The 23732-nt window shown below is 35.5% G+C and overlaps 1 protein-coding gene across 4 annotated transcripts in view; it reads left to right on the forward strand.

The window, feature by feature from the left end:
- Window positions 1-23162, forward strand: part of MTMR1 (myotubularin related protein 1) — a 39172-nt gene extending 16010 nt beyond the window's left edge. For 3 of the 4 annotated variants that reach the window (XM_062585011.1, XM_062585012.1, XM_062585013.1), the window contains 5 exons: window positions 716-922; window positions 2299-2391; window positions 7309-7422; window positions 8842-9018; window positions 21046-23162. In XM_062585011.1, coding sequence (XP_062440995.1) covers window positions 716-922; window positions 2299-2391; window positions 7309-7422; window positions 8842-9018; window positions 21046-21210 — 756 coding nt within the window. In that variant the 3' untranslated portion in view covers window positions 21211-23162. Of the gene's footprint in view, window positions 1-715; window positions 923-2298; window positions 2392-7308; window positions 7423-8841; window positions 9019-12060; window positions 12255-21045 lie in introns of those variants that run through there. The other variant, XM_062585014.1, reaches the window with a different exon arrangement.
- The last annotated feature ends 570 nt before the right edge of the window (window positions 23163-23732 follow it).

Consider the following 23732-nt stretch of genomic DNA (forward strand, 5'->3'; position numbering starts at 1 on the left):
ACAATTCTTTACAAGAGAGAGATTATTCAAGCTTAAAAAATCTAAATAACATCTTGAGAGAACAAGACTGAGAATTCTGGGGGAGGAGAAGAATAATAAATTCACACAAGTGGTCTCAATCCTGTGCGCGCTCTATCCGCATGCTCCCCAGTATGCATCTCAGCCCGGGTTATTAATGGGCTGCCTGTGAGATGAATACTGTGTATACGTCATGCACTAACAAATCAGCACAGACTCTCAGCCAGCAGTCTGTTTTTGTTTGGGTTTTGTTTTGATTTTGATTAGCTGGATGGTTTGTCCCTTTCTCTAATCTTAGTAGAACTGAAAGCTGAGGAAGAAAGAGTGATTGTTTGCTGTGAGAATGACTTCTGAAAACATTGAACTTACTCTTCAGCCTTCTGAATAGGTTATAATTGTTTCTATTTTCATAATGATACAGACTTTCAGATATAATTTAGTGCTAATAATAATGGAGAATGGGTAAAGGCTGTCTCCTGGACAACAGATCACACATTATTTAGGAATTGGCTTTTTTTGTACCTCTATAAGTTTGTGTATCACCATTTGGAATTCTATAATACAAGGCATTAGTGTCAAGATGACTATATATTTAATCGGAAAACTTGAAATATAGTAACTCAAGATGATAAAATTTAACTTTTTTTGTAGAATTTTGGTTGGTATTCAATATGCTTTTTTGTTTTTGTTTATTTAGATGCTTCTTGCTGGAGCAGTAAGAATTGCTGATAAAATCGAATCTGGTAAAACATCTGTGGTGGTACATTGCAGTGATGGTTGGGATCGAACTGCCCAGCTCACTGCTCTAGCTATGCTTATGCTGGACAGCTATTATAGAACTATCAAAGGATTCGAAATTCTTGTAGAGAAAGAATGGATAAGTTTTGGACACCGATTTGCAATGGTAAGCTGAAAGAGTTAATCTGCAGTTTGTCACTTTCATGTTTTTTTGTTTTGAATAGTGTATTTTCTCATCAAATTTTGCATCTTAGTTGCTATTTGTAATACTCTTTTGGTGGTGTGGGTGTGTCAGATCACAACTAAAGGAGGATTGAGAGCTGTTCCTTTTTGACAGGAAACCTGTGTGAGGAATGAGTGTAACTAATACGAATTACATAAGAATGAAGCAGTTTAAACCAAATAGTTTAAAAAAACAACCAAACAAAAAGCCCTCCAACTTTTTAACGAGGAAAAGGGGTTGTAACACATTCTGTCATTTTTAACAATCCTATGAATAGGAAAAGAATTCAGGTGTCCAGTAGGTAAAATCTCTGGAGCCATTACTCTGATTTGAAGTCATAGTGTTTGTTTAAAACATAGGCTAGTGGGCAGTTAGGACATAAATTACTATGATACTTCATTGGCTTTGACTTTAACATGGTTTAAGTGAAATTAGAAGTCATTATGGCTGGTGGATGTGGAAAAATCATTATTCCACTACAGTGTTAGTAAATAGCTTCTGGTTTTGCCTGATAGCAGAAACAAACAACTGTGCACTGAAAGATGGAGAAAAAGCAGCTAGGTAGCAGTTCTTCAGAGAAGTATCTGAATGTTCACAAGCTCCATTGGCTATATTATCCATGGCATTTAAAGGACAACGTAGTAGTCTTCGAATACAAGCTATGCCTTTTCTATTTCGGCAGTGGCTGAGATGAAAAGCTGTGTCTAAATAGTGAAAACAGAAATTTAAGAAAGACGCAAAGGAAGAATTTTCCAACGGTAACAATAGAAAAGCAGTAGATTAAGCTGCTAATTATTCTTAAAGATATTCAGTGATGGAGACTATACTACCTCCACAAACAGTTGTCTGTCAGAAATGATAGAAGTTGCCTCATGATATCCTCTCAAGATTCCTTCCAGTCAGCATTTTTCTCTGCTTCTATAACATACCCAATTCACATCATTTCCTTCTTGATGGATGAGAGAGTGTGCTAATGAAATGATGAATGATATAATCTATTCCAGAATATGACTATATTTGGAATTTTCAAATTAACGTGCATTTGAAGGTTCATTGGGCCATTCACATGAAAAAACAGTTGTTCAGACCAATGGAGACAGCTCTGTTGTCTGAATGCCTTTCCAGCCCTGCCCAACAGCAAAGACATAAATTAATATTGGGATGCATTTTTAGTTGGTGGGAAAATACAGGTTAGCGTTATGGAAGATATACTTGTGCTTATTTTCGGGAACACATTTAAGAGTTACTGAGCTTTGAAGTGTTGCGATGATACTGTAAATACGCTAGACTAAAGTGAAAAAATTTCTTCTGACTTTCAGCGAGTAGGACATGGAGATGATGACCATGCTGATGCAGATAGATCTCCCATTTTCCTTCAATTCATTGACTGCGTTTGGCAAATGACAAAGCAGGTAAGATTCCAAGGAGTATATTCCTATGAAATCTCAGTCTTTCTTTTGGAAATGTAATTCATGTAAGAGACCACACTTCTCAGAGCAGTAGCATGTTTGGATGAAGCTGCTTGCACTATGGCTGCGCAGTGCACATGCCATAGGGAAACTTTTTGCTCAAAGTGAAGGACAAAGAGCTAGAGTAGAAGTATTAACTGGAGACTAAAATGCCAACAATTCTTTGTGTTTAAAACAGACTTTCCAAGGATTGTCCGATTAAATAAATGAGGATTATTGAGAAGATAAATAATTTGTATTGCCTTTTCACTGATGGTGTAAGTGTTCATATGGATTTATATTGTGCTTCAGAGACAGCAAAAATCCAGGCTTAGTATGAACTGAGGATTGTTCTTTGTGTCTCAAATACAAAATCTAAGTTGATGCTGGCACTGTGTATGCGTACAGGAGGATATTTCTAATACACTAACCTGTTCTCAGATAGTTTTCTAATTTCCACCACTATTTTTACCTTTGAATCAGGGAGATCTTTGCAGCTGGTGGTATCTAAGGTGTCAAAATATTAAAAATCTCCAAATTTTCACTGCTGTTTTAGATTATGGATGTGCTTTAATCTTAATTTTCTTCTTGTTTTGTCCTCCATGAACATATACTTAATATTTTAATGTGCTTTTGTATTGCTATTCTTTAGTGTGGTTACTAAAATAACAAATTAAATTATTATTTCCAAGTAATTTAAAAGTGCTTGACTCTTTTTTTTCCTCTATATTTTTGTTTGTTTGTTTTGTTTTCTTTCTTCCCCTGCTTAAAGTCTAATATAGATCTGTGCTATTATGGTAAAACCTGTTATATAAAAGTCTATGTAGTATGTGATTTGATTTGAGGAAAGGAAGGTAAAGGTGTGGAATCTTGTATGATGCTAGCACTCCCAGATCCTCAATCATCTTCTTCTGAATGTGATGCTTATAAGCTTACTTACATTTGAAAAAGTAATTTTCTGTGTTTTATGAAAACTCACATGTTACAATGCTGGACGATTGTCCAGAGTCCCTCGAAAACTTTCTCCTTTTTTATATCTATATTTCAGCATTAATATGCTGTTGAATATCACTGGAGAAAATAAATATTGTCCTTTTCTAAGGAATGCTAAGAACAACAGCAAAGAGATGCTGTTCTAAGCACCTGGTAGGAACAAAAGTTCTCTTGGGAGATCCTTAATTGAGAGCAGTCTCTTCTATTTTTGTGATGTCCCTTGCTGCCTCCTATTTCTTCTGATAAACAGTTGAGTTCCCTCTAGTTTGGAAAAAAAAAAAAAAAAAAAAAAAAAAAAAAGGAGGAGGAGGCGTGGGGGAGCAGGAGGACATGGAACATTTTGCCAATACCACATCTGTTCAAAACCTGGATTCAGAAACTGTACTGAAATTCATGAACAGCAGTGTCATTGAAAAATTATTAATGTTACAGCAGGAAAAATTGAAACATCATTCTTAGAGTTCTTGCCCACTTTATTTTCTTTTTTAGCTGAATTCAACACTTAGAGAATATATGTGAAGACTGTGATTACCTTGACTTGGGTTTGGGAAGACCAAGATTCTATTTTACCCCTCTGTAAAACAGTACTTGTAAAGTAGTGCTTGTTTTGAGCTTTAGAATCTATGGTAAATCTATGTGAAAGGCAAGGGCAGGGCTGAAAGCAAGCAAATTCTCTTTTTCATGTTCTGAGAATTACATTCTTTAAACATGCAGCTTAATTTATTGAGAGCATCTCCAGCTTCCCACTAGGGTACAAATTTCTGGATGGCTTCAGAAAATGAAACTTCATCCTTGACAGCTATTTATTTTCCTGTGTTTTTTCCAGTCTTGATAACACATAAAATACAATAATAGAGAACTTGAGAGAAGTGTAACGATAGCACATTTTAATTAAAAGAAAAAAAAAAGGCAGTGATTTCCCCTTTCTGTTGATTCTGATGGTTTTGAATAGTAGGTCTCAAATTGGAAAGCTCACAAATGATCTGAAGTATTTCAAAGAGATGAAATACTGATGCCCTGTTAAAAATGAAACAAAACTGTAAAATTTGCTTGTAATATTATAGTTCAAGTAATATCTTCCTACCTTTAGTATACAGTACCTAGTATGAATAAGATATGTTTAAAATTGGTAGAAATTTGCATCCTGTTTTTTTTTTTTTTTTTTTTTTTGTTGTTTTGTTTTGCCAGATGTCTTCTGTTAACAGACACTAATGAACAATGCATTTCTGGCAAAATATGAATAAAGTGCTCTTAAAATATCTGGTGTTCATTGAAGTTAATTCAATGCAATTCCACAATCATAAGAATTATTTAGCAAGTATTTCAACTTTAAATACTACTGTAGTGCAGAATGAGTTTATTAATCATAAAATTCAAAAGCAAGTTTATTTTGCTTGGCTCTGAATCAGATGCTGCTTGACATTGTCAAAGAAGCAAGTGAATTCTTCTGGTAAATACCTCCTTTACCACAAAATCCAGTAGCATCAGGTGAGAGATTTTAATGACCCGTGTATTCTCTTGCAATTAGTGGATTTGACAAAAAGGAGATTTTCATTTGGGGAAATTTTCCACCTGAATCTTCGAACAGACGCTAATGGGCTTGGAACTACAGAGGAAAGAATTTTTAGGTCAGTGATTTTTCAGCAGCAGTAATAGAAGCTTTACAGTCTTGATACATCAGTTCCAACAGTACAACTCTTGTATCCAAAGATGGGGTTTCAATAATGTGCTATCACTTATTAATAAATTAGTCAGAGTGTAACCACTGATGTATGGAAGTTTGAATATGCTTCACTGGCTTAGAATAGCTGCCATGTTGGTGTCCGTCTGATTAATACGGACCCATCACAATGCAGAACCCTAATGTGACAAGGCTCATTAAGTGTTTTCGGTTAAAGAGAGTCCCTTTAGGAGAGGTTTTGTCTTCAAAGTTATTTCCAAATATCACTTTGGACCTTTGCAAATTAGTTTTGTTCTCTGTATCTGGTTGCTGCGCTGGATTGGAAGGAGACTGCGATCTGAGACCCATTGGATTTTGTCCTGCCTTACTTCGGCAGACCTACGTAACAAATTCTGTTTATATATATCTATGTTAAAAAAATACATTTTTTTATAGATCATAGCTGTGATGTTAACATGGGCATGTTGTTGTTGAGTTTTAGCCTGATTTACTTTAGGAAATGCTGTTAGTCGTAACTTTTGAACATAACTGAAAAAGAAAATTTGATCTGAAGTTCCTGCGTGTTTTATGAAAACAAATAGCTGGGTAAAGAAACACAAATTGGTAATTTGAGAGAGAAACCTCAGTGTAAGCTCACCATACTGTTTGACACTGAATAATCCGCAGGAAAGTCACAAGAAGGAAGGCTTCATCTATTCCATATAAACAATTTTTAGTTGAAAGTTGCTATATATAGTTGCTATATATCTTAGCTTTAGAAGCTTTAGAAGGAGGATGTTTTTGCAATGTTTAATTTCAATCAATCTTCTAATGCGAGAACATTTCTTAAAATGTAGATCCTTCTGGTTTTAATAAATGCACCACCCCTGTGCTACTAATTCCTTACTTTCAACGCAAATAAACATCTGCCCTTCATAAATCACAGATGACATTGAAAAGGGCTTTCTGGATCCGGTAGTTCATCCCAAGTCCCAATGACCAGTTTATTTCTCCTAACTATACTTGGGAGTTTTTTGTTTCTTTATTTATTTTTATTTAACATAGCCTTTGATTCACTCAGAGCCAGTGTGTCATGGATAACAGAGCCCAGTCTGCTACTTTCTTCATACCTGAAATACAGACTTGAGATTTCTACATATAGAAGGAAATTGTTCATCATGAATCTGTAACACCTCTTTTTAGCCTTCTGCAAAGATCTACTGGTTTAGTTCAAAATGAACAAAATTTATTTTATCTGTCCTGAAAATCACTCTCTTAAAACATTCACGTTCAAGGTAGTGAGAAAAACGTTACTTTAAAATTTTTTTCAATCTTCTTAAATTTTTTCTTACATGTTTTTCATTCAATCTGTATTTAAGATTGTTGTCATACTGAGTGCAGTTATTTTGCACTGTCAAGCTGTTGTCATGCATAGTCCTGTTATAAAATTTGATTAAAGAAGGATCTTTCCCATCTGAATAGGTAGCATGCAGTTTATTTCTTCTTTTATGATTTTTTTGAAGCACCACATATTAAGATACGTCTTGAAAGTTTTGTGTTTTCAAATTTTCTGCATTTTTTCTAAAATGCATAAGGTAACCTTTACTTATGAATAAAATACCTAATGGTGATCAGTGGATTAACAGTTTTTTCATTTCAGACATATAGGATTTATGTTCTAATATAGAAAGAAGAGGGATTAGAGGATTATTGTGCATAGCTGATGGTAAACTGAAGGGGTGAAATAGAGAGAAATAACCTCATTTGGATAGAAAGTGAAAGAAACATTTTAAATATGTTAAGCGCACTGTATATGCAGTGGTCTTTATTATGCATTATGCCTATTCTAACGTTATTTGTGTTAGAATAGGAAACAAAGCTCTTAATGTTATCTCTCCCCCCCCCCCCAAGTGATTTTTTGTCCTGTAACAAGACACAACATATGTCAAGGCCAGTGTTTTTGTTGAGTTAGAACAGGCTACTCTCAATTAGAGTTCCTTATAATGATTTGCTTTGTGTGAAGTGTGTAACTCTGTGCAAGTTTCACTTCAGCTAGTGATTCTGTGCCTATGTTTTAATATACTTACATAATGAATATGAGGTTTGTATCTGAGGAATATTATAAAGAAATATATGGGTGAAATATATTAAAGCACTAGGAATTACTGCAATTATGAGTTTTCCTGAAAATAGTTATTTGAATAATTTGACCAAATTTCTCATTTCAGTTTCCTGCAGCCTTTGAATTCAATGAATTATTTTTGATCACCATTCTGGATCACCTTTATAGTTGTCTCTTTGGGACTTTCTTATGCAACTGTGAAAAAGAAAGAGTGAAAGAGGTAAATAACTATTATAATTCACATTCTTAATCTTTTGTTTTTATACAGAAGTGCTTAGAATACAAGACCAAAGAACTTTTAATCTGCTTTTTGGATACATTTGTCACAGACTTAAAAAGCAACCTGGATGTGAAATTACGATGGTGTGAGAAACACGTACCTCATACCCCATTATGAAATGAAGTACTGCTCATTTTTCTTTAATTATTATGTACAGCCTTTCTGGGTTTTGTTTCTCTGAATTCTATAAAATCCTATTTCAGATATTTTTAGCCAACATACAGAATTTTAAATATGCATTATCAAGTAATGTTACTTTTGCTGTTCCCAGAGGAACTCCCATGGATGACTTTGCAGGTCACTTTAGGACATAATTTGATGGAATTTATGGTTGAAGATTAAGGGAAAACTTAAAATATGTAAATGAATGAAGTCAGGACTCTGAAGTACTTAGCATTTGGAAATAATGGTTTAAAGAAGAACTTATTTTTTAATACTCCAAGTATACTTTTACTTAACATCTGGCTTTTTTTTTTTTTTTTTTTTTTTTAATACTTCCTGTCTGTGTTAAAGCAAGTAACTATTCCACAGTATATCTGGCTTTGTTATTTTTGTGGTTTGTGTCCCTGCTTCTGTAGGTGAAAATTGCAGGCATATACCACAAGATGGAGCTAAGTAACGCGTTCTCAGTAAATGTATGGTTTCCAGATAGCTTTCCTTCATGAGTAAATAGTCAGATGCAGTTCTCAGAGAAATGTAATTTAAGACACAGCAGTAGTAGAAACACATGCTTTACAACACTAGAGAAGTGTAAAACTGTAAAATGGATCTGATTTAAGTTCAGATTTTGAACTTTGATCCAACCATGTTTATGGTGATTAGATTTTATTTAAGTTTCAAAAGTGCAAGTAAAGTTAAAATCAGCATTTTAAAATATGATATTTAGATATATAGGAGTAAATAATGTGGATGGGAGAACAGAGTAATTATTTTCCACAGATGCTGTTTTAGATCTTTCAAACTATATATTCTCTTATTCTCTTAAATTCTGATTTTCTTTTCAAAACATATTTAATTTTAAGTCTTTTTGGTTACTGTGTAACCATAGATTCCAGTGGCTGTAGGCATTTCTGTTAAGTTATGAGTAGTACAGCCTTTTTTTGCTCAACAAGACCTTGTCTCTGAAAATAATAGACTTGATCTCCTTTCTCAGTGGACTATGAGAGGGAAGAAAAGTTAAGTTTTGCTAATGTTTTAAGGCCATTTAATGACCAGGTGTTGGAAATGTTTTCAGAGGGCTTGTCATTTTATAGTAGATAAGGTAATCTTCATAGAAGAATTAACTGATATGTAATTATTGATCACCTATTTTAAGATTTTGCAGTCCTTATATTTAAATGTTTTCTTTTACTCAATCAGGAGGTAAGCACAAAGACTGTATCGCTGTGGTCCTACATTAACAGTCAATTAGATGAATTTACAAATCCTTTCTACGTAAACTATGAAAACCACGTCCTGTATCCTGTAGCCAGTCTGAACCATTTGGAACTATGGGTGAATTACTATGTCAGGTGGAACCCAAGAATGCGACCTCAGGTATGAGCTTTCACTTGACTTTTATGTCTTAGGTTAAAGTGCACATATCAAAATGAGTATTTTACCTAATGTTGAGTGCAGTATTTCATTTGAAAAGTACTCATATCTGTTGTAAGTATTTCAGCAGGTGGGGGGAGGGGGAAGTGATTTTCTAAAACAAGACATAAGCTGTGGTAAAACTTGGTAAAATGATGTTTTCATTAAATTCACCAGTGGAAGAGGAGAGTTGCAGTATCATTTTATTGGGTTGTGAAAGGTGACAGATTAACCGTTTTTGTTATTAGAAGAATATTTTTATAACCCACACAGCGGTAATTATTGTTTTTTTCTGTATTGCCTTAGCTGTCCTGTAGGTACAGCTTTGTTAAGGTTTTGCCATTTGCCAGCAATGATGCGAAGTGCAGCAGCAGTTTTTAAAGGAACTGGGCTACTTACCAGCTTATTTTATAGACCCTCCTCATTTTTTATCTTATTAGATACTTGTTTTCAGATGTTTTCAGGCTGGCATGCCAGAGATTAAAGAGTCCTTATTCAGGTTCCTTGATACATCTAGTATTTGTTCTTACAAGTAATGCCCACTGTTCAGATAAATCTCTAAATCTCATCACGCAAATATCCCATATGCACTCATGCTTAAAAGTTGGAAGAAAGAATATTCAGCTTGTGTCACAACCATAATGTATCTGAGGGTAGTGCACAGTCTCTTTATTAAGTTAACATTTGAAGGTATCCCCAAGCGTATTATGATAAATTACCTGTATTAAGTGACTGTTTGAAAGCTGCTTTCATCTTCTAGCAGTTAGAAAGAGACGTGAACTTCAAATTTATTAGACACCCACAAGTCAGAGGCTGTTATAAAAGATGGTGTTTCTAGGTAAGTTTCAAGGGCAGTACATGTAGAAGTCCATGTGTCTGAGAAATCCCTTTTAAGGTACTAGTAGAGTCTGGATCGCTTGTTTTCTTGCTGGAATGTTTCCTTTAAACTTACTACTGTTTTCTCATTTGCCCTCTTTTGGTTGATGCAGTCCTATGGCTACTACATGTTTATAATGTCTGTAAAGAAATAAGGTGCATTTTAATTTTAGTGATTCTTTTTTTTAAGTAAAGTTGTCAGCCACTCTGTCTCCTTGTTTCGGAGAATGCTCTGTATGTACCCTAACATGTGTGAGTCACTGATCTCCTCTGGTCTTTGAGGACAGGTCCCTCAAAACAGCAAACCCACATAATTACTGTAATTTCTAGGCCTAAAACTGTTAGTAAAATGATGATCTTGATAATTGCACTCACTCTACCACTACCTTCTTGAAGAACAGTATAGCTATTTAGACCTCTCAGTTCTCCTGCATTAACTTAACTTTGACTCATGAACGTTTCATGCCTTTTCTCTTGTTTCTGGCCTGAAGTTTGTGTCATGACAAATATCTTTTAAGTTTCACATTTACTTGGATAAATTCGTTGAGGAAATTACAGTTGTTGGTTGTAGAACTGTGTTCTTCAATCTAATTATGAAACCTCAACGTCATGCAGATAAATTGTGATTACATAAACTGTTGTTTGCTTCTCTGCTTTACGTTCTGTTTTTGCACTGTGTAGTTTCAGACCCTGTTAGCCCATTCAGTAATATTCAAATCCATTCAGTAACAGCAAAAAAGACCATCACCACTGGGACAGCCAGCAGGTCTTCACTTATCTTCAGGTGAACAGATTTCTTAAACAGTCAGTGGAGATGGTTTAAAAATGGTGGAAAGGGAGGACACATCTCTGCCTACTGATAAAAGGCGATTTTTGTTGAATAACTTTGAATGTGTTTCTTTTGTTTTTCAACTGGAATAACAGAAAATGAAATATTTAACATTAATAAAGAGGTCTTCAAGAAATAACAGTTCAAGTCAAATTCATGCTGTTTTATCAGCTACAAAAAAATTTCTTCAGGAAACTGGAAAACGTTTGTAGTTTTTCAGCAGCTCACCGAAAAGGAGAGATGATTAGTACATGAATTTAAAGGAAGATAAAGGAAAAACCTTTTAATATAATCAGAATAGATGTTTGATACGCTTTCTCAACCAACTTCATGTAGTGGGAGAGGAAATTCATAAAAGCAAAAGGGCAGTCTTTGATTTCAGGCAATCTTTTAGGGTTTGTAATTTTAGCTTTATTAGTGAGGTTGGCTTGAATTTTTAAATTGGATGAGAGAAGTTAATCATCCTACTTTATTCACTTTTCTATTGAAATTGGGCATACAAGACCTTTATTTCTCTATTTGAAAATTGCTGTCTGAATACTAACTGTATATAAGTATTTTTGCTTTGTTTTACTCCCTTTAATTATCTTAGTCTCATTAGACAGTAACAGTACAGTAAGATCTGATCATGTTCATCAGGGTACTAGGATATAGAGACTTTAGAGCTTCTCTTAGCTCTGTAAAGACAAGTTTGCTTGTAATGATGCATATTTACATTTATCAGAGTTTTGGGCAATGGTGAATTGGTGCTTTTGATGATATTTATGTACATCAAGATTCCCGTTCTAGGGTGATGACTGTTTTGCAGTAGATCCTGTTGAATTAGGTGAGGCATAGCCCCATTCTAGAGGGTGCAGAGCTCAGGTGTCTGAGAAGTGTACTATGGGGACATCTCTTGTGGATTCCCTTCTTGCTGAATTATGCTTCAACAAGGTCATTTTAATTTTTAAGTGAAATAAAATGTTCCTTGTTTTCAGTTTGGAGGTGTTACATCATTATTGACTATTTGTCCCAAGTAAACTAGATAGATTTTTAGTCCTATCCTATTTGAATTTATTGACTGAGAAGAGATTTTCAGGTTTGTCCTTTCCTTAGATTGGACTCGTGGAAGATGAGCTCTTTCATTCAAATACACTGTGCTACCTTTACCTGCTACTGGATGTACAAATGATTTTAAAATAAGTTTACTAGCCTGGAATAGATAATAGCATACTTTCTTTTTTTTTCTTTTTTCTTTTTTTCAGTTGAAAACATATTTCCCTTTCTTTTCTTATGTAATCATTCAAGCCTCCTCTTTGCAGTGGTCTGAGAAGCTCTAGCTGCCAGTTGTCTGTAATCTGCTTGGGCTCTTTTGGAAGGTGGGAAGAATGCAACAAATGATATTCCTGAATATGACTTCTGCAGGAGCAGTGTTTTTTGAAATGAAGTACTCTGTTATTCATATATGCAGAACATGAGTAAAGGATCTGGTCCTTTCATCAAGTAGTATCTGGATACATGAGAGTGAAAGAATTTTAGAAAGTAAGTTTTTCAGTCTTCAAATTTGGGTAGTATCTCGTTGTCAATTAGCATATCTTCTGTTGGTTTCAGGTATTCTGGAAAGGAGGTTTTAACCTTTGGAGTAGAGGGCTTTAATTTCATTTTGTTTTATTTTTTCTATCCCTGATAGTTTTTCTTCAAGTCGTTTTCCTGGAAATTGTCCACTACTAGAGAGAATATCATAGGAGCCCTTATGTATTTCATCGGACAAGGAGGTTGTGGGGTTTTTCTTGTTTGTTTAAGAGTTTTATCCAGAATGCAAGGATAGCACTGTTTATAACACTGAAATTCAGTTCAGATAGTGAAATAGGTCTGTGTGCTACAGGCGACCTTCAGAGCTTCCATGAGCAGCCAGGGAAAGTCTGTTCATAGATTTAAAAAAAAGTAACAATAAAAATTTTGAAATATTTTGAAAAAAAATGGCTTAAAAAAAGTAGGAATAAATAGCTAGTTGCTCAATGTACACAGAAATGAGAAATGGTCTGGAAAATTTTTAAAAGCATTACAGTGGGGGTTAGGTTTAGCTTAGTTGGTTAGAGCACGGTGCTAATAATGCTGCAGGGTTGCAGGTTCGATCTCCATATGGGCCACTCTTGAGGGTTGGACTAGATGATATCCAGAGATCCCTTCCAACCTTACCGATTCTGTGATTACTGCTTTCTTCTTTTAGGTTGCTGTGTAGAATTGCAGGATGTGATGTACTGTGCGGTTGAGATATAGAATGTCAGCTGAACTTCAGTGTCAACAAAATGCTAACTATTGCATTTTTAAAAGACCAAATAAGTTGGAAAATTAAATGAGAATAAACCAGGAAACATAATTACTGATACACTTTTTTTCTGCACATAACAGAATATGACTTACTACTTGATCCATGGAGTGTCTGTAGTATGGTTATACCTGCCTTTAGTAAAATTGTCCCTTGTTTCCATTGCTGAGCGTGTTGATGTTGGTTGTAATATTTTCGGTTAATACATTTGATTTAATACTGTTGTGTTAAACAAAGGACAGGGACAAATGGATCATATGTCTTGACATTTTGGGCACTCTGTGGCCATGAACCGTGGTCTTGTCTCCCCTTCTTTCTCCTGCCCCAATATATGAGATGTCTAAATACCAATCTAAATGGACTGTGGATTTTACAATTAATGGCATTAGCTTGTAATGCATGCAGAGTTTACTGATCCTGTAAATCTGTGCTATTGTTTGCAAAATCTGTATTGCAATTCCCACACAGCAGGGTTCATAATTTCTATTTATCAGTCACTCCTTTTCCAGAGAGCCCTTGGGATTGTGGTTGGTCTCCCAGGAGCACACCTCTAAATAAGTCAAGTAGTATTGATTATTATTGAAAATTGCTGTTTTCATAATTTAAGATTGGCTTCTTCTATACTGTTAAATCTGTTTTAGAAGCACCTCTGTCAGACTTACAGCTCTTATAAAGAGGAACAAAAAGCTCAAGTGAAAGATGCTATGGTATTTGCAATGCAAAGAGATTTTAAAAAAATATTGACAGTCTTAATTCAAGCAATGAATTTAAAATAATCATTTTCTTCTGCAGCCTTTCTTCTCTGTTGCTGAAACAGGTAAAGTATACCTGTTGAACAAGATGAAATACACTCCCAGTTTAACAATATTCATGTCAATGACCGTCCTTGAGCTAGTACGGTACACAGTAGATATCCATCCAGTTAAGAATTTACAGTACTGTAAATGAGTAGCTATTACAATTTCTTTTTATTTATCCTTATGTTGATATTGCAGCACACATAATGTGTATCCTTGGGTTGATAACACAATTTATATGGATAAATTTTATTATCCAAAAACACTTCAGGATCCTGAAGGATTATGTGAGTAGGAAAACCTGGAAATCAATATTGTAAGTGAGCCCTAGTAATTCTGTGAAGTGAAAGATTTGAATCTTTTTGGAAATGGAGTTGTGTTGTGTCTAGAAAGGTGTTTTTTTTGTTTTTTTTTTTTTTTGTTTTTTTTTGGGTTTTTTTTGGTTTTTTTTGTTTTTTTTAGTATGTACTATGGTTTGTATATGGTACGGTATAACTGTAGTTTATGTGTATGTGTAAAAAGAGGAACAAAAACCACACAAAACCTTTCTTTCCCCAAATCTTCACCCCTCATGAATAATTACTACAACTGTGAAGTGGTTTCACTTTTGCATGTGGATAATTTGGTTTAAAAAAATAGTTTCATATCAATGATGTTTTAAGCAATAAAAAATGTTTCATTAGTAGTCTTCTATGTATTTTTCAGCTCATCATAGCCAGTAGGTGCCTCATATCTTAAATATAGGAGAAGTATCTGCTTTTTGAATGAAACAGACAGTTAAGCTACCTAACCTTGAAAATAAAAACCCATCCATTGTTAACTGGTTAATGTTGTAATATATTACATATTGGAGGGAACCTCCAATTGGTTCTCTGAAAATGAAAACTCTACTTGGCTGAATCAATTTGACCTTATCTTACTGGGTTTTCTTTTAGTGTTTTTTTTGGTTGTTTGTTTATTTCTTTTTTCAAATGCTGCAAGTACTGCAACAGTGGGAGGTTTATATCGACTCTTAAAGGGGAAAGAGATTGCTCATGCATGAGGACTTTGACAGAGAGAAGCAGGCAAGGGCAACTAGCAATTTTGTAGATAAGGAGGGGAAGTAGCGGGGAAGAAATATAAGAGTTAGAAGGTAGGTGTGAGTTAACAGATTGTATGAGGGGCATCGTATCCTAAGCTTATGCATGGCTTGATGCAGAAAAGCTGGACTGGGTGCCTGGGGAATGTTGGAGATGGTGGGAGTGGAAAGGTAAATTCCTGGAAAACTAGGAAATTCTAAATACTTGACCAAATATAATCTTCCTAATAAGGTTCATTTGTTTACCTTCCCCACCCCCAGCCCAAAAAAAAAAAAAAAAAAAAAAAGAAAAAAAGAAAAGTCCTTAACCCAATGAGAAGGAGATAATGGAATAAAAATAGGAGTTTGGGTGGGAAGGGGCTACAAAACTTGGTGGGAGCTTAAAATACTAAAAGCTTGCTAGAGTCATGGAAAACTGGAGTAAGGCTATAAAGGCATACTAAGCAATAGCAGTAAGGCTGTTGCTCAGGAGAGATGAAAGGAGTGTGCTCACAGAGTTTGAGTAGGTGGCTGGAAAAGATTAAATAGCAGTTGAGGAGGAGAGCAACAATCTCATGGTAAAGAGCACTGTTCTTAGTTCCTGAGTCAATATTACAGTAGCAATTAAAATAAAAACAAACCAGCACACCCAAAAGTCTTCTCGAAGTGCTGGAGCTAAATTCTTCACCAACTCTTAGAGAATCAGCGTTTTGGTTAATGCCTGGAGCAATGTCAGATTTTCTAAGGATCTAAGCTCTTATCTTTCCTTACCCAGGCCCTGCTACTTGGCGATGCTAGCAAACTCCTTAGTCAAAGCCCTGCTTGGATTGTGTTTCTAGCTATATCAGGTGCAATGGTCAGCTTTGTTTTAATTTATTAACGTCTAATATATTTTAGTAAGTTTTATGTTGTTAGAGAAATCTGCTTTACATCTTATAAACAGTCAAATGAAAGATTTATTTTTTTAAGTTAGGTTGACCCATCAAAATCTGTTAATGTATATTAAGCTTTATATTTCCACTTTTTGCTGAAGTATTTTAGCAAAATGTAAAGTGGAAACATAAGATTAATAATGGAGAAATAATTGAAAGAAATTTGATTAGTTTTTAGCACTTTGAGGTTTTTGAGGTAGTGGTTTAAATAAAGTGCTAAAAACATCTTGAAGACTTAATGAAATATAACCTAATCAATTTCTGAATTATAGTAGAACAGTTACAAATTCTTGTGAAACTGTTAGCATACCTAGAACTCTAACAAAAAAATTGAATACATTTTTGGGTCAGTTTTCATCTTGTGTAGTCCCCTCCTGTGTACCAGAAGTAGCTATTATCTTTCTTGTAGAGTATAAAACAAAAATGATTAGAAACTGGCTCTAGTGGTCCAGTGTTGCCTAGCAGCATGACTAAGGTGATGTGCTGGGAAGCTGGTATTACAAAGGAAAGGATGCAGGCGCTTCTCAAAACCCAGCCTCCAGATAATGGCGTAAAGCAGCAAAGATGACTTGAATGTGACTGGGTTGTGGGTCGTGTCATCTTCTGAGCTTCTGCTCTCTGATTCGAGAGGCAGGATGACAGAGCAGAAAACAGTACATCTGCTGGTAGACTCCAACAGATTCATCTCAATCAAATCAATTATTTGATTTCCTAACAGGACTGTACTAAAAGTTTGCTGTGAAGATGCTGTTTATGCTGTATAAGTATACACTTCATATTAAGGTGATAGTCAGATCTTTTAATAAATGATGTTTTCCAGACTTCCTATTTCGTATAGAAGGATCATTCTTTCAGTTCATTTTATCCTAAATGGTGCAAAGTGATGGAGAACTTAGTTTACAGCAAGCTGTCACAGGTGGTATTGTGAAGATTTTTGGACCTATTCTGAAGAAGGCTTTATTGGAGGGAAGAGTCGCACACTGAAATATAATGGTGTGGAGTGCTGAAATTGTAGACAGTAACCTGTAAGAATTTTCACAGGATGGTATGAGAAACTCTGGCGCTTCAGGAAATGCAGGTGTAAAGGTTTCTAATTTTCATCACTTCTATGACAGATTTCACTTAAACATGCTTCATCCTTTTAATCCTCCTGCATCCCTCCAAGATAGTGGGAAGCTGTGTAATTCTAGTTTTAATTGGTTCTCTTAACTGTTTCATTTCAAAAAATATGTGACTTGAGATTGAGGATCTCAAGTGCTTCCCCCCCCCCCCCTTTTCTCTTTAGCACCGTTGTTTGTCTTCTCATTCTTTCATACTGCTTTTCTCGAGAAAGGGAAATTACAGTGGAAGAACTCAAGTGCAGCTCCTCATGCCATGCTGCATTTATTTATTTATTTATTTAATATAACAACTTATATTTTACACCTTTCAGCTGTCTGTATCAGCTTTATCTTACACCATGACTGTATGGTCTTTATATCACTAATAAACAGAGGTATTGTTAGCTGTTTGAAAATATTCTAAAAGTGCTGAAGATTTCTCTAGGTTGAATTTGACATGTTATTTCAGGACAGTAAAGAAGGTACCTGAGGTCTAGTGTGTGAAATCCGTTTTTGCGGTTTCACATGGTTTTATACCATTGTTTATCCACACGATACTCTGTGTGTGCGCACATGATGCTGTGTTAAATGCAAGCAACAAAGAATCTTTTCATTTGAAAAACTTAACCATAGGAAGTCAATCGTGTTTACACTGCCATATAAAATAGCATGATGATACGTACGTCAAACTGTTTTGCAGTGTTTACATCTAGCAGAGACTTTTAAAAGATTATCATTTTCCTCCGTTATATAAAAAAGCTTGTGTGCCCTTGCTTACAACTTTACCAGGCTTTAAGGATTTGTGTTGAGTCACCAAGTGTGTGTGTCTGAATTGCTTCTGCAAAACTTTGTCCAAACATCTCAGATGCTTATGGGACCTGGACTAAGAAAAATGTTTTCCCATATCAAAATACTGATATTGTTGATTTCTTTTTGTTGGAAAGGTGCTGGTTGTTTTTCTTTAGTATTTCATCTCTGTGGCAGACTTGAAATTTCAGTGAGAGATCACCTTTCAGAAATGTGCCTGTTCACATCCTGGAAGAAGTTCAGGCATTTTGGAGGGCTGAGGTTAGAACAAATTCGGTGATTTCTCAAGGACCACGAGCAAATGGGATTAGAAAGGAAGAGTGAGATCTGATAAGGAGTTTGAGAGAGCTGTGACCTAGGAATCGGAACAAGAAGTGAGTAATGCTGTGAGTGTTGGAGGTCTTTGGTTTCAGTTCAGCCCTTTGAATATAATCTGAGAAAAGAATCCCTTTAAGTTTCATATGGACTGTAGTAACAGCTTAATTGAAGACGCAGAGTTAAGCACTTGCTTAAGTGCTTGCTTCAGTTCCCTCTCTGTAAAAGTGGAGTATATTGCTTCTATACCTCATGAGGGTGCTGCAGAAATAAATGTTTCTTCATGTAAGATGAAAGTGTAGAACATCCACTAGGAAACTTTAATTTATAAAATAAATGTTAGTTATTTTTCAGCCTTAATTTTGTGCAACACAAATGTGCACCCTCTTCATAAATGCCATTATTGTTGTTTAGATAATTTATTTTAAGGTGGTTCTATTCTTTGACATAGAAACATTGAGAGAACAGCACTTTCATCAAAATTTTGAACATGTGGTTTCCTGAATTTGATTTTGGAGGAATGCAGGAGTGCAGCCTCTCTCTTTCTTTTTTAAGCACATAGGATGCTGGTTCTGCAGCATCTTTTATGCAGTAGTGAGTTCTCCAAAAGCTGGTTGTATGATGCTGCTTTTCACAAGTGTTTGAGTAGCACGCAGTGAAACACACTGGGTAATATATTGTTGAAAGATGTCTAGGAGGAAATTGGCTTGTTATGCTGAATGATGATGGAGCTGTTCAGAAATCAGGTGTACAAATCTCCTGTGACCCAAGGCTTGCGTGACTAATGATACCAATGGTTAAATCATTCTGTTATAGACCTTAGTGTTCCAGGAAAATGTCTTCATAAAAAAAGAACTCTGCAGTGGGAGTGTAGGAGGGAGGAGATCTTTACTCGCGGAGAGAGGGAGGGAGGTGTAAGAGGAGGGGCAGTGCTAATTCCAGAAGAAAATCTTGGTCTTCACTGAAATTTGAATTCTCCATAGTATGTATTACAGCATCTTGGAGGAATTTCATCGCTGAGCTCAGTTTTGATATGTTCATAGGTGCATATATTTTCTTTAGATCCCCTCTGGGAAATGAGATTAGCTACTGTAGGAGGTGGTTTGTTCTGATTAGTGGAGGAGGCTGTTTTATTTGGTCTTGTTGCCTCACTTGCGAAAAACTTTGTATGGTTCTTACTGAATAAGATTGCAGGAGGAGAAAGGATTCATTCCAGGGCAGAGGCAGGACTCCAAGGTCGTACATAGTGGTATGCAGTGATAGTTCTTCTGAAGACATGAAGTTATGCTTTTAAAAGTGCTGTAGGTGACATACTGGATGAACTGAGGACTCCCAGAATACTGGAGGTAGAGCTTTATGAATGGACTGAAGTTTCTGTTCATGGTCTAAACCACAAAACTAGAAAAAAGTACCAGGTCAAAAAAAAATGTTTCACTTCATCTAAATACCTGGTATTATTTTATTCTTTCAAGTTAAAATTCAAGTAAATTTGGAAATAAAACAAGATTTTTCTGTTTTGAAAAACACAAGCGTTAGATTTTGAAAATTTCAAAATCTGATGCGTGGATTTTTGATAAACTTTCTTTAAAAAGTCTGAATTCACAGAAGTGTGAATGGTGACTCAGTTGTGCATTGATGGCAAGAAGAAACCCTTTCAGTTTCTTGGTATCTTCTCTACATAGCACCATGTAAGAATTTCATGCTTGTATGTGCAAGCCAGCCCTGTAATCACTTTTGAGCGGTAGGAAGCAATGATTGGTAAGTGCAATACTTTTGAGCCTGGCATTCCCGAGGCGTCAGATATAAATAAATGACTTTGTGTATAACAATCCATAGAGTTCCCATTTCTGCATTTCTCCATGATTGTCTTGCCAGCCCAGTTAAATTCTTTACCCATCTTACTCTTTCCAAAAGCTGTAAAGAATTCAGAATTTGAAGGATAAAGTAAATTAAAAGCAGTCAGCAGTCAAACTCTTTTTGGCTACTCTCTGGCATTTGGAAGAAGGAGAGGTCTCTGTGCTTGTCTGAGGTTAATGGATATAGCTGAAAAAAAGAAGAGATCTTCCTTTGGCCTGATACATTTGAACACTCTAGGTGATACTGAAAAATGCCCTTTAGAATGCTAATAAAGACCTTTGGCCAAAGGTGCTGGTGTTTTTCAGGCCACTTAGTGAAACAGAGGCAGAAACAGGTAGGATCCACTTTTGCAGAAGGCTGCTCAGAGTGTGTGTCTGGGTGGGCCCCACAAGCACAGTCCACTTGGCTGTTACACTTCCACCACTGACAAAGCCTGGCTGCAAATCCCGAGCTGGAAGGGGTCACTATCTTGGAAAGGTGCCTGTTGAGAAATGTATCACTGTACTCCATACGGATCTAAAACAGTTGAAGGGAACAGACAGTCTCCTCACTGTTCATTGGTAGTTATCTAGCATTAAGAGCGCATTAAGAGTGACGTCTAATAGGGATTGCACTACCAGATCTGACCGTAGCCCCTGTAACTGTATTTCTAAAATTTGCCTAGACAGGAGCTCCTCAGAGTGAATCCGTAGAGATCATCCTTTTCAGTGTCCCGGACAAAGCACTGAATGCCAGCTCTGTAAACTCTTTTTACATAACAAATTCTGTCTCAACAGGCAGGAGGGAGAAATTCCTGGGGAAGACGTTTTAAATTAAACTGAAAGTGATTTTGGTAGCAAGGGATAGCAGTACATTTATTGGAATAATTTGGTATGCCATGAAGTCAATTTGCATACAGTCTTTTGAATAGATTTTTTTGCCAACTATGTTGTTAGAAACTTTGCTGAACTTTCAGATGACTAAAGAAATTCAGTTCTCCCTAAATACTGATTTAATGAAATTCACAGGTGTAGGATTTCTTATGTTTCTGAAGAAAACACAGTTGTTTTCTTCTGTTACTTAAGAAGATAACTCATTATGGTCCGTGTAACCTTTTCTTTCTTCTTCCAACAGGTTCCAGTCCATCAAAATCTCAAAGAACTACTTGCCATCCGGACTGAACTTCAGAAGAAGGTGGAAGATTTGCAGCGGGAAGCTGCTACTCGATCTATTTCCTCCTCCTCTGATAGAGGTTCTTCTCCTTCCCATTCAGCCACGCCAGTGCACACCTCTGTGTGATGTATAACAAAAGCTATGTAAAACAATTTATGTCAGGTAATACAGAGAGGAGAGTGGAATTTTTCCCATCCCACAGTAACTGTGACTTACAGTTTCTATGATCTACATGCCTTACTGTGTTTGGTATTATCACGATGAGGCCAAAAAGAGCTTCAGTAGATGTGATGTGTTTTCTTGTTGGCAGTTCCCACGTGTGTTTTGACTAGCTAAATCACCAATTGTGAAATAACTTTGTTTTGAGCAACTAACAATTTAACCATCCTAAAAAGGGACCCATCTGTCAGACAGAAAAATTCCTCTCGTGCTATGTGGGGTACCATGCCTGGTTGGGAGACTTGGATGGAATGCCATGTGGTGCTTACACTTAAGCAGAACACTGAACATTCTGAATGGGAGCTCTTTATTTCACTCAGTACCCTTCTTTCTGTTTGTTTTTGACTAGCACAATTTTTTTGTTAGGTAATTGATGCACTTGGAAATTGAATTTAAATTAAATGTTTTCCAGTGAAGTCAGTGTTACATTTTAACTAAATATGCCATTAAAGTGGATGAAGTTAAACTGGATTTGTCAACTATACCACACTGACTTGTATGATGTAATATATTTGGTAAAGCATGAATTCTAGGTTTTTTTTTTTTAATGCCTTTTGTACAAGTTTAAATAAAGTCTTTTGACTACTTAGCTTATTGTTCAGTTTCAGCCTCCTGAGTAAGGGGTAAACTTAATCCTGTCAAGGTCCTGTACAAAGTAAAGCTTGATTTTCTAGCAAATGGTAATATTTTGGGTTGGAGTGACACCCAGCTGTGTAAATTGTATAGTCTGTATAGCTCCACATTTTGCTAAGCATGTTTTGTTTTAAAGTGTACACATAAAATGCAATGCTGTGTCCATTTATGTACATGTCTGTGATGTTAAACATACACATACTTCCATGTTTTTAAGCTGTAAGTTCAGAAAATGGATCCTGCCTATCCAGATTCTTTTGAAGACCTTAACTTGTAATGACTTTGAGGAAGTTTTTAAATATGATCTTAATTGGTTTTCTTGAAATAAAGCCTGGTGGCTTTTTGTTTTGTAAATTGCTGCCAGCAGTTTTCTATAAAGTGAATAACTTAATCTGTATTTTCATATAAAATACACATCCTCTACTTTCTTTCAACTCTCTGAAATATATTATCAGAGAGATTCGATTACTGTTCTGCGTAACATCCAGCCTTTTAAAAACATTATTCAGTTGCTGCCTTGGAAGGCTTGCAAGTGGTACATGCTTAAAATTTCCCTTTGTGTTTTTTTTTCTTCTATGTTTCTTGAGAATCTAGTTCTTTTGCTTAGGCAATTTAAATACTGAGCTCTGCTTTTTGAGTTGCTCTTGTATTGCTTCAAGTTCTGCTGGCAGGAATTAAGTCCCATTCTTAAGAATTCAGTTGGTTCCGTATGCTGATGTGGCTCTTACTGTCTGCAAGCAGTCATTTATTACTGCCCATTTGTTCTTAATATGAGATAGAGCCATGTGCTTTCCTGATTTTCTGCAGTCGTATAACTTGTATATAGTTAATGAGTAAGGTGAGCTGCTGAGCGCTTTTACAGCTGTCAAGTGGAAAGGCAGAAGTGCTATATCCAGTCTTACAAGTTTACCGTGCAGTGCATAGTATTTCAATATGTCTTTTTTTATTATAGTTAAATAATTGAATTTTATAATAGATACTCACCTGCAAGAATAAAGCTGATGATGGTGCAATTTTCATCAACCTAAAGCTTTTAATAAATAGATGAAAGATATTTTCTGTTTTAAGGAAGGAAAAAAAAATTAAAAGATTCTGTTAAACAGTATGCCAGCAGTGAATTTTACATGGCCAAACTATGTTGAGCTAGTGTTGAATGAAACTCTTCTACACTTCATATTTCCTTGACGTTTTAACTGTATATTGAAGTAAAGCACGTTATCTCTAAAGTGCAGTGCTGAAGAAAGTCATTTGAAGTTTTTCTCTTTATTAGTGTTAATAATCACAACATATATCCTCCATAATCATTAGAAAGGAATGACTGGATTAGCTTGGGCACTCATGAGATTTGAAAAACTTGAGATTCCTAGAGCTAATATCTGAAGATTCAATTTTGCAAAGAAAACGACTGCTTATTTCAGCTGACTTGCCTGTGCATCCGCAAGTTCCCGCATAGCTCAGGGATCTGTCTCTGATGTGAACAGATAGAATGGGGGAATGTCCTACTATAATATTTAGTGGGGGTTTTTTTATATATATTTAGCATGGTAATTTTCAAAGATACTATATAGCTCTTATATGTGCTAGTTAATGCTTAGTTCTATCCAGAAGAGATGACTAATAAGCTCTATATATTTAGCATGGTAATTTTCAAAGATACTATATAGCTCTTATATGTGCTAGTTAATGCTTAGTTCTGTCCAGAAGAGATGACTAATAAGCTCTCTTTGCACTCGGTCTGCTTCCTAGTGTTCAGATTTTTATCATAGTGATTTTTATTTTTTTTTAATAAGACAAAA

This window comes from Rhea pennata, chromosome 11 (assembly GCF_028389875.1).
Source record: "Rhea pennata isolate bPtePen1 chromosome 11, bPtePen1.pri, whole genome shotgun sequence".
Classification (NCBI taxonomy): Eukaryota; Metazoa; Chordata; class Aves; order Rheiformes; family Rheidae; genus Rhea; species Rhea pennata.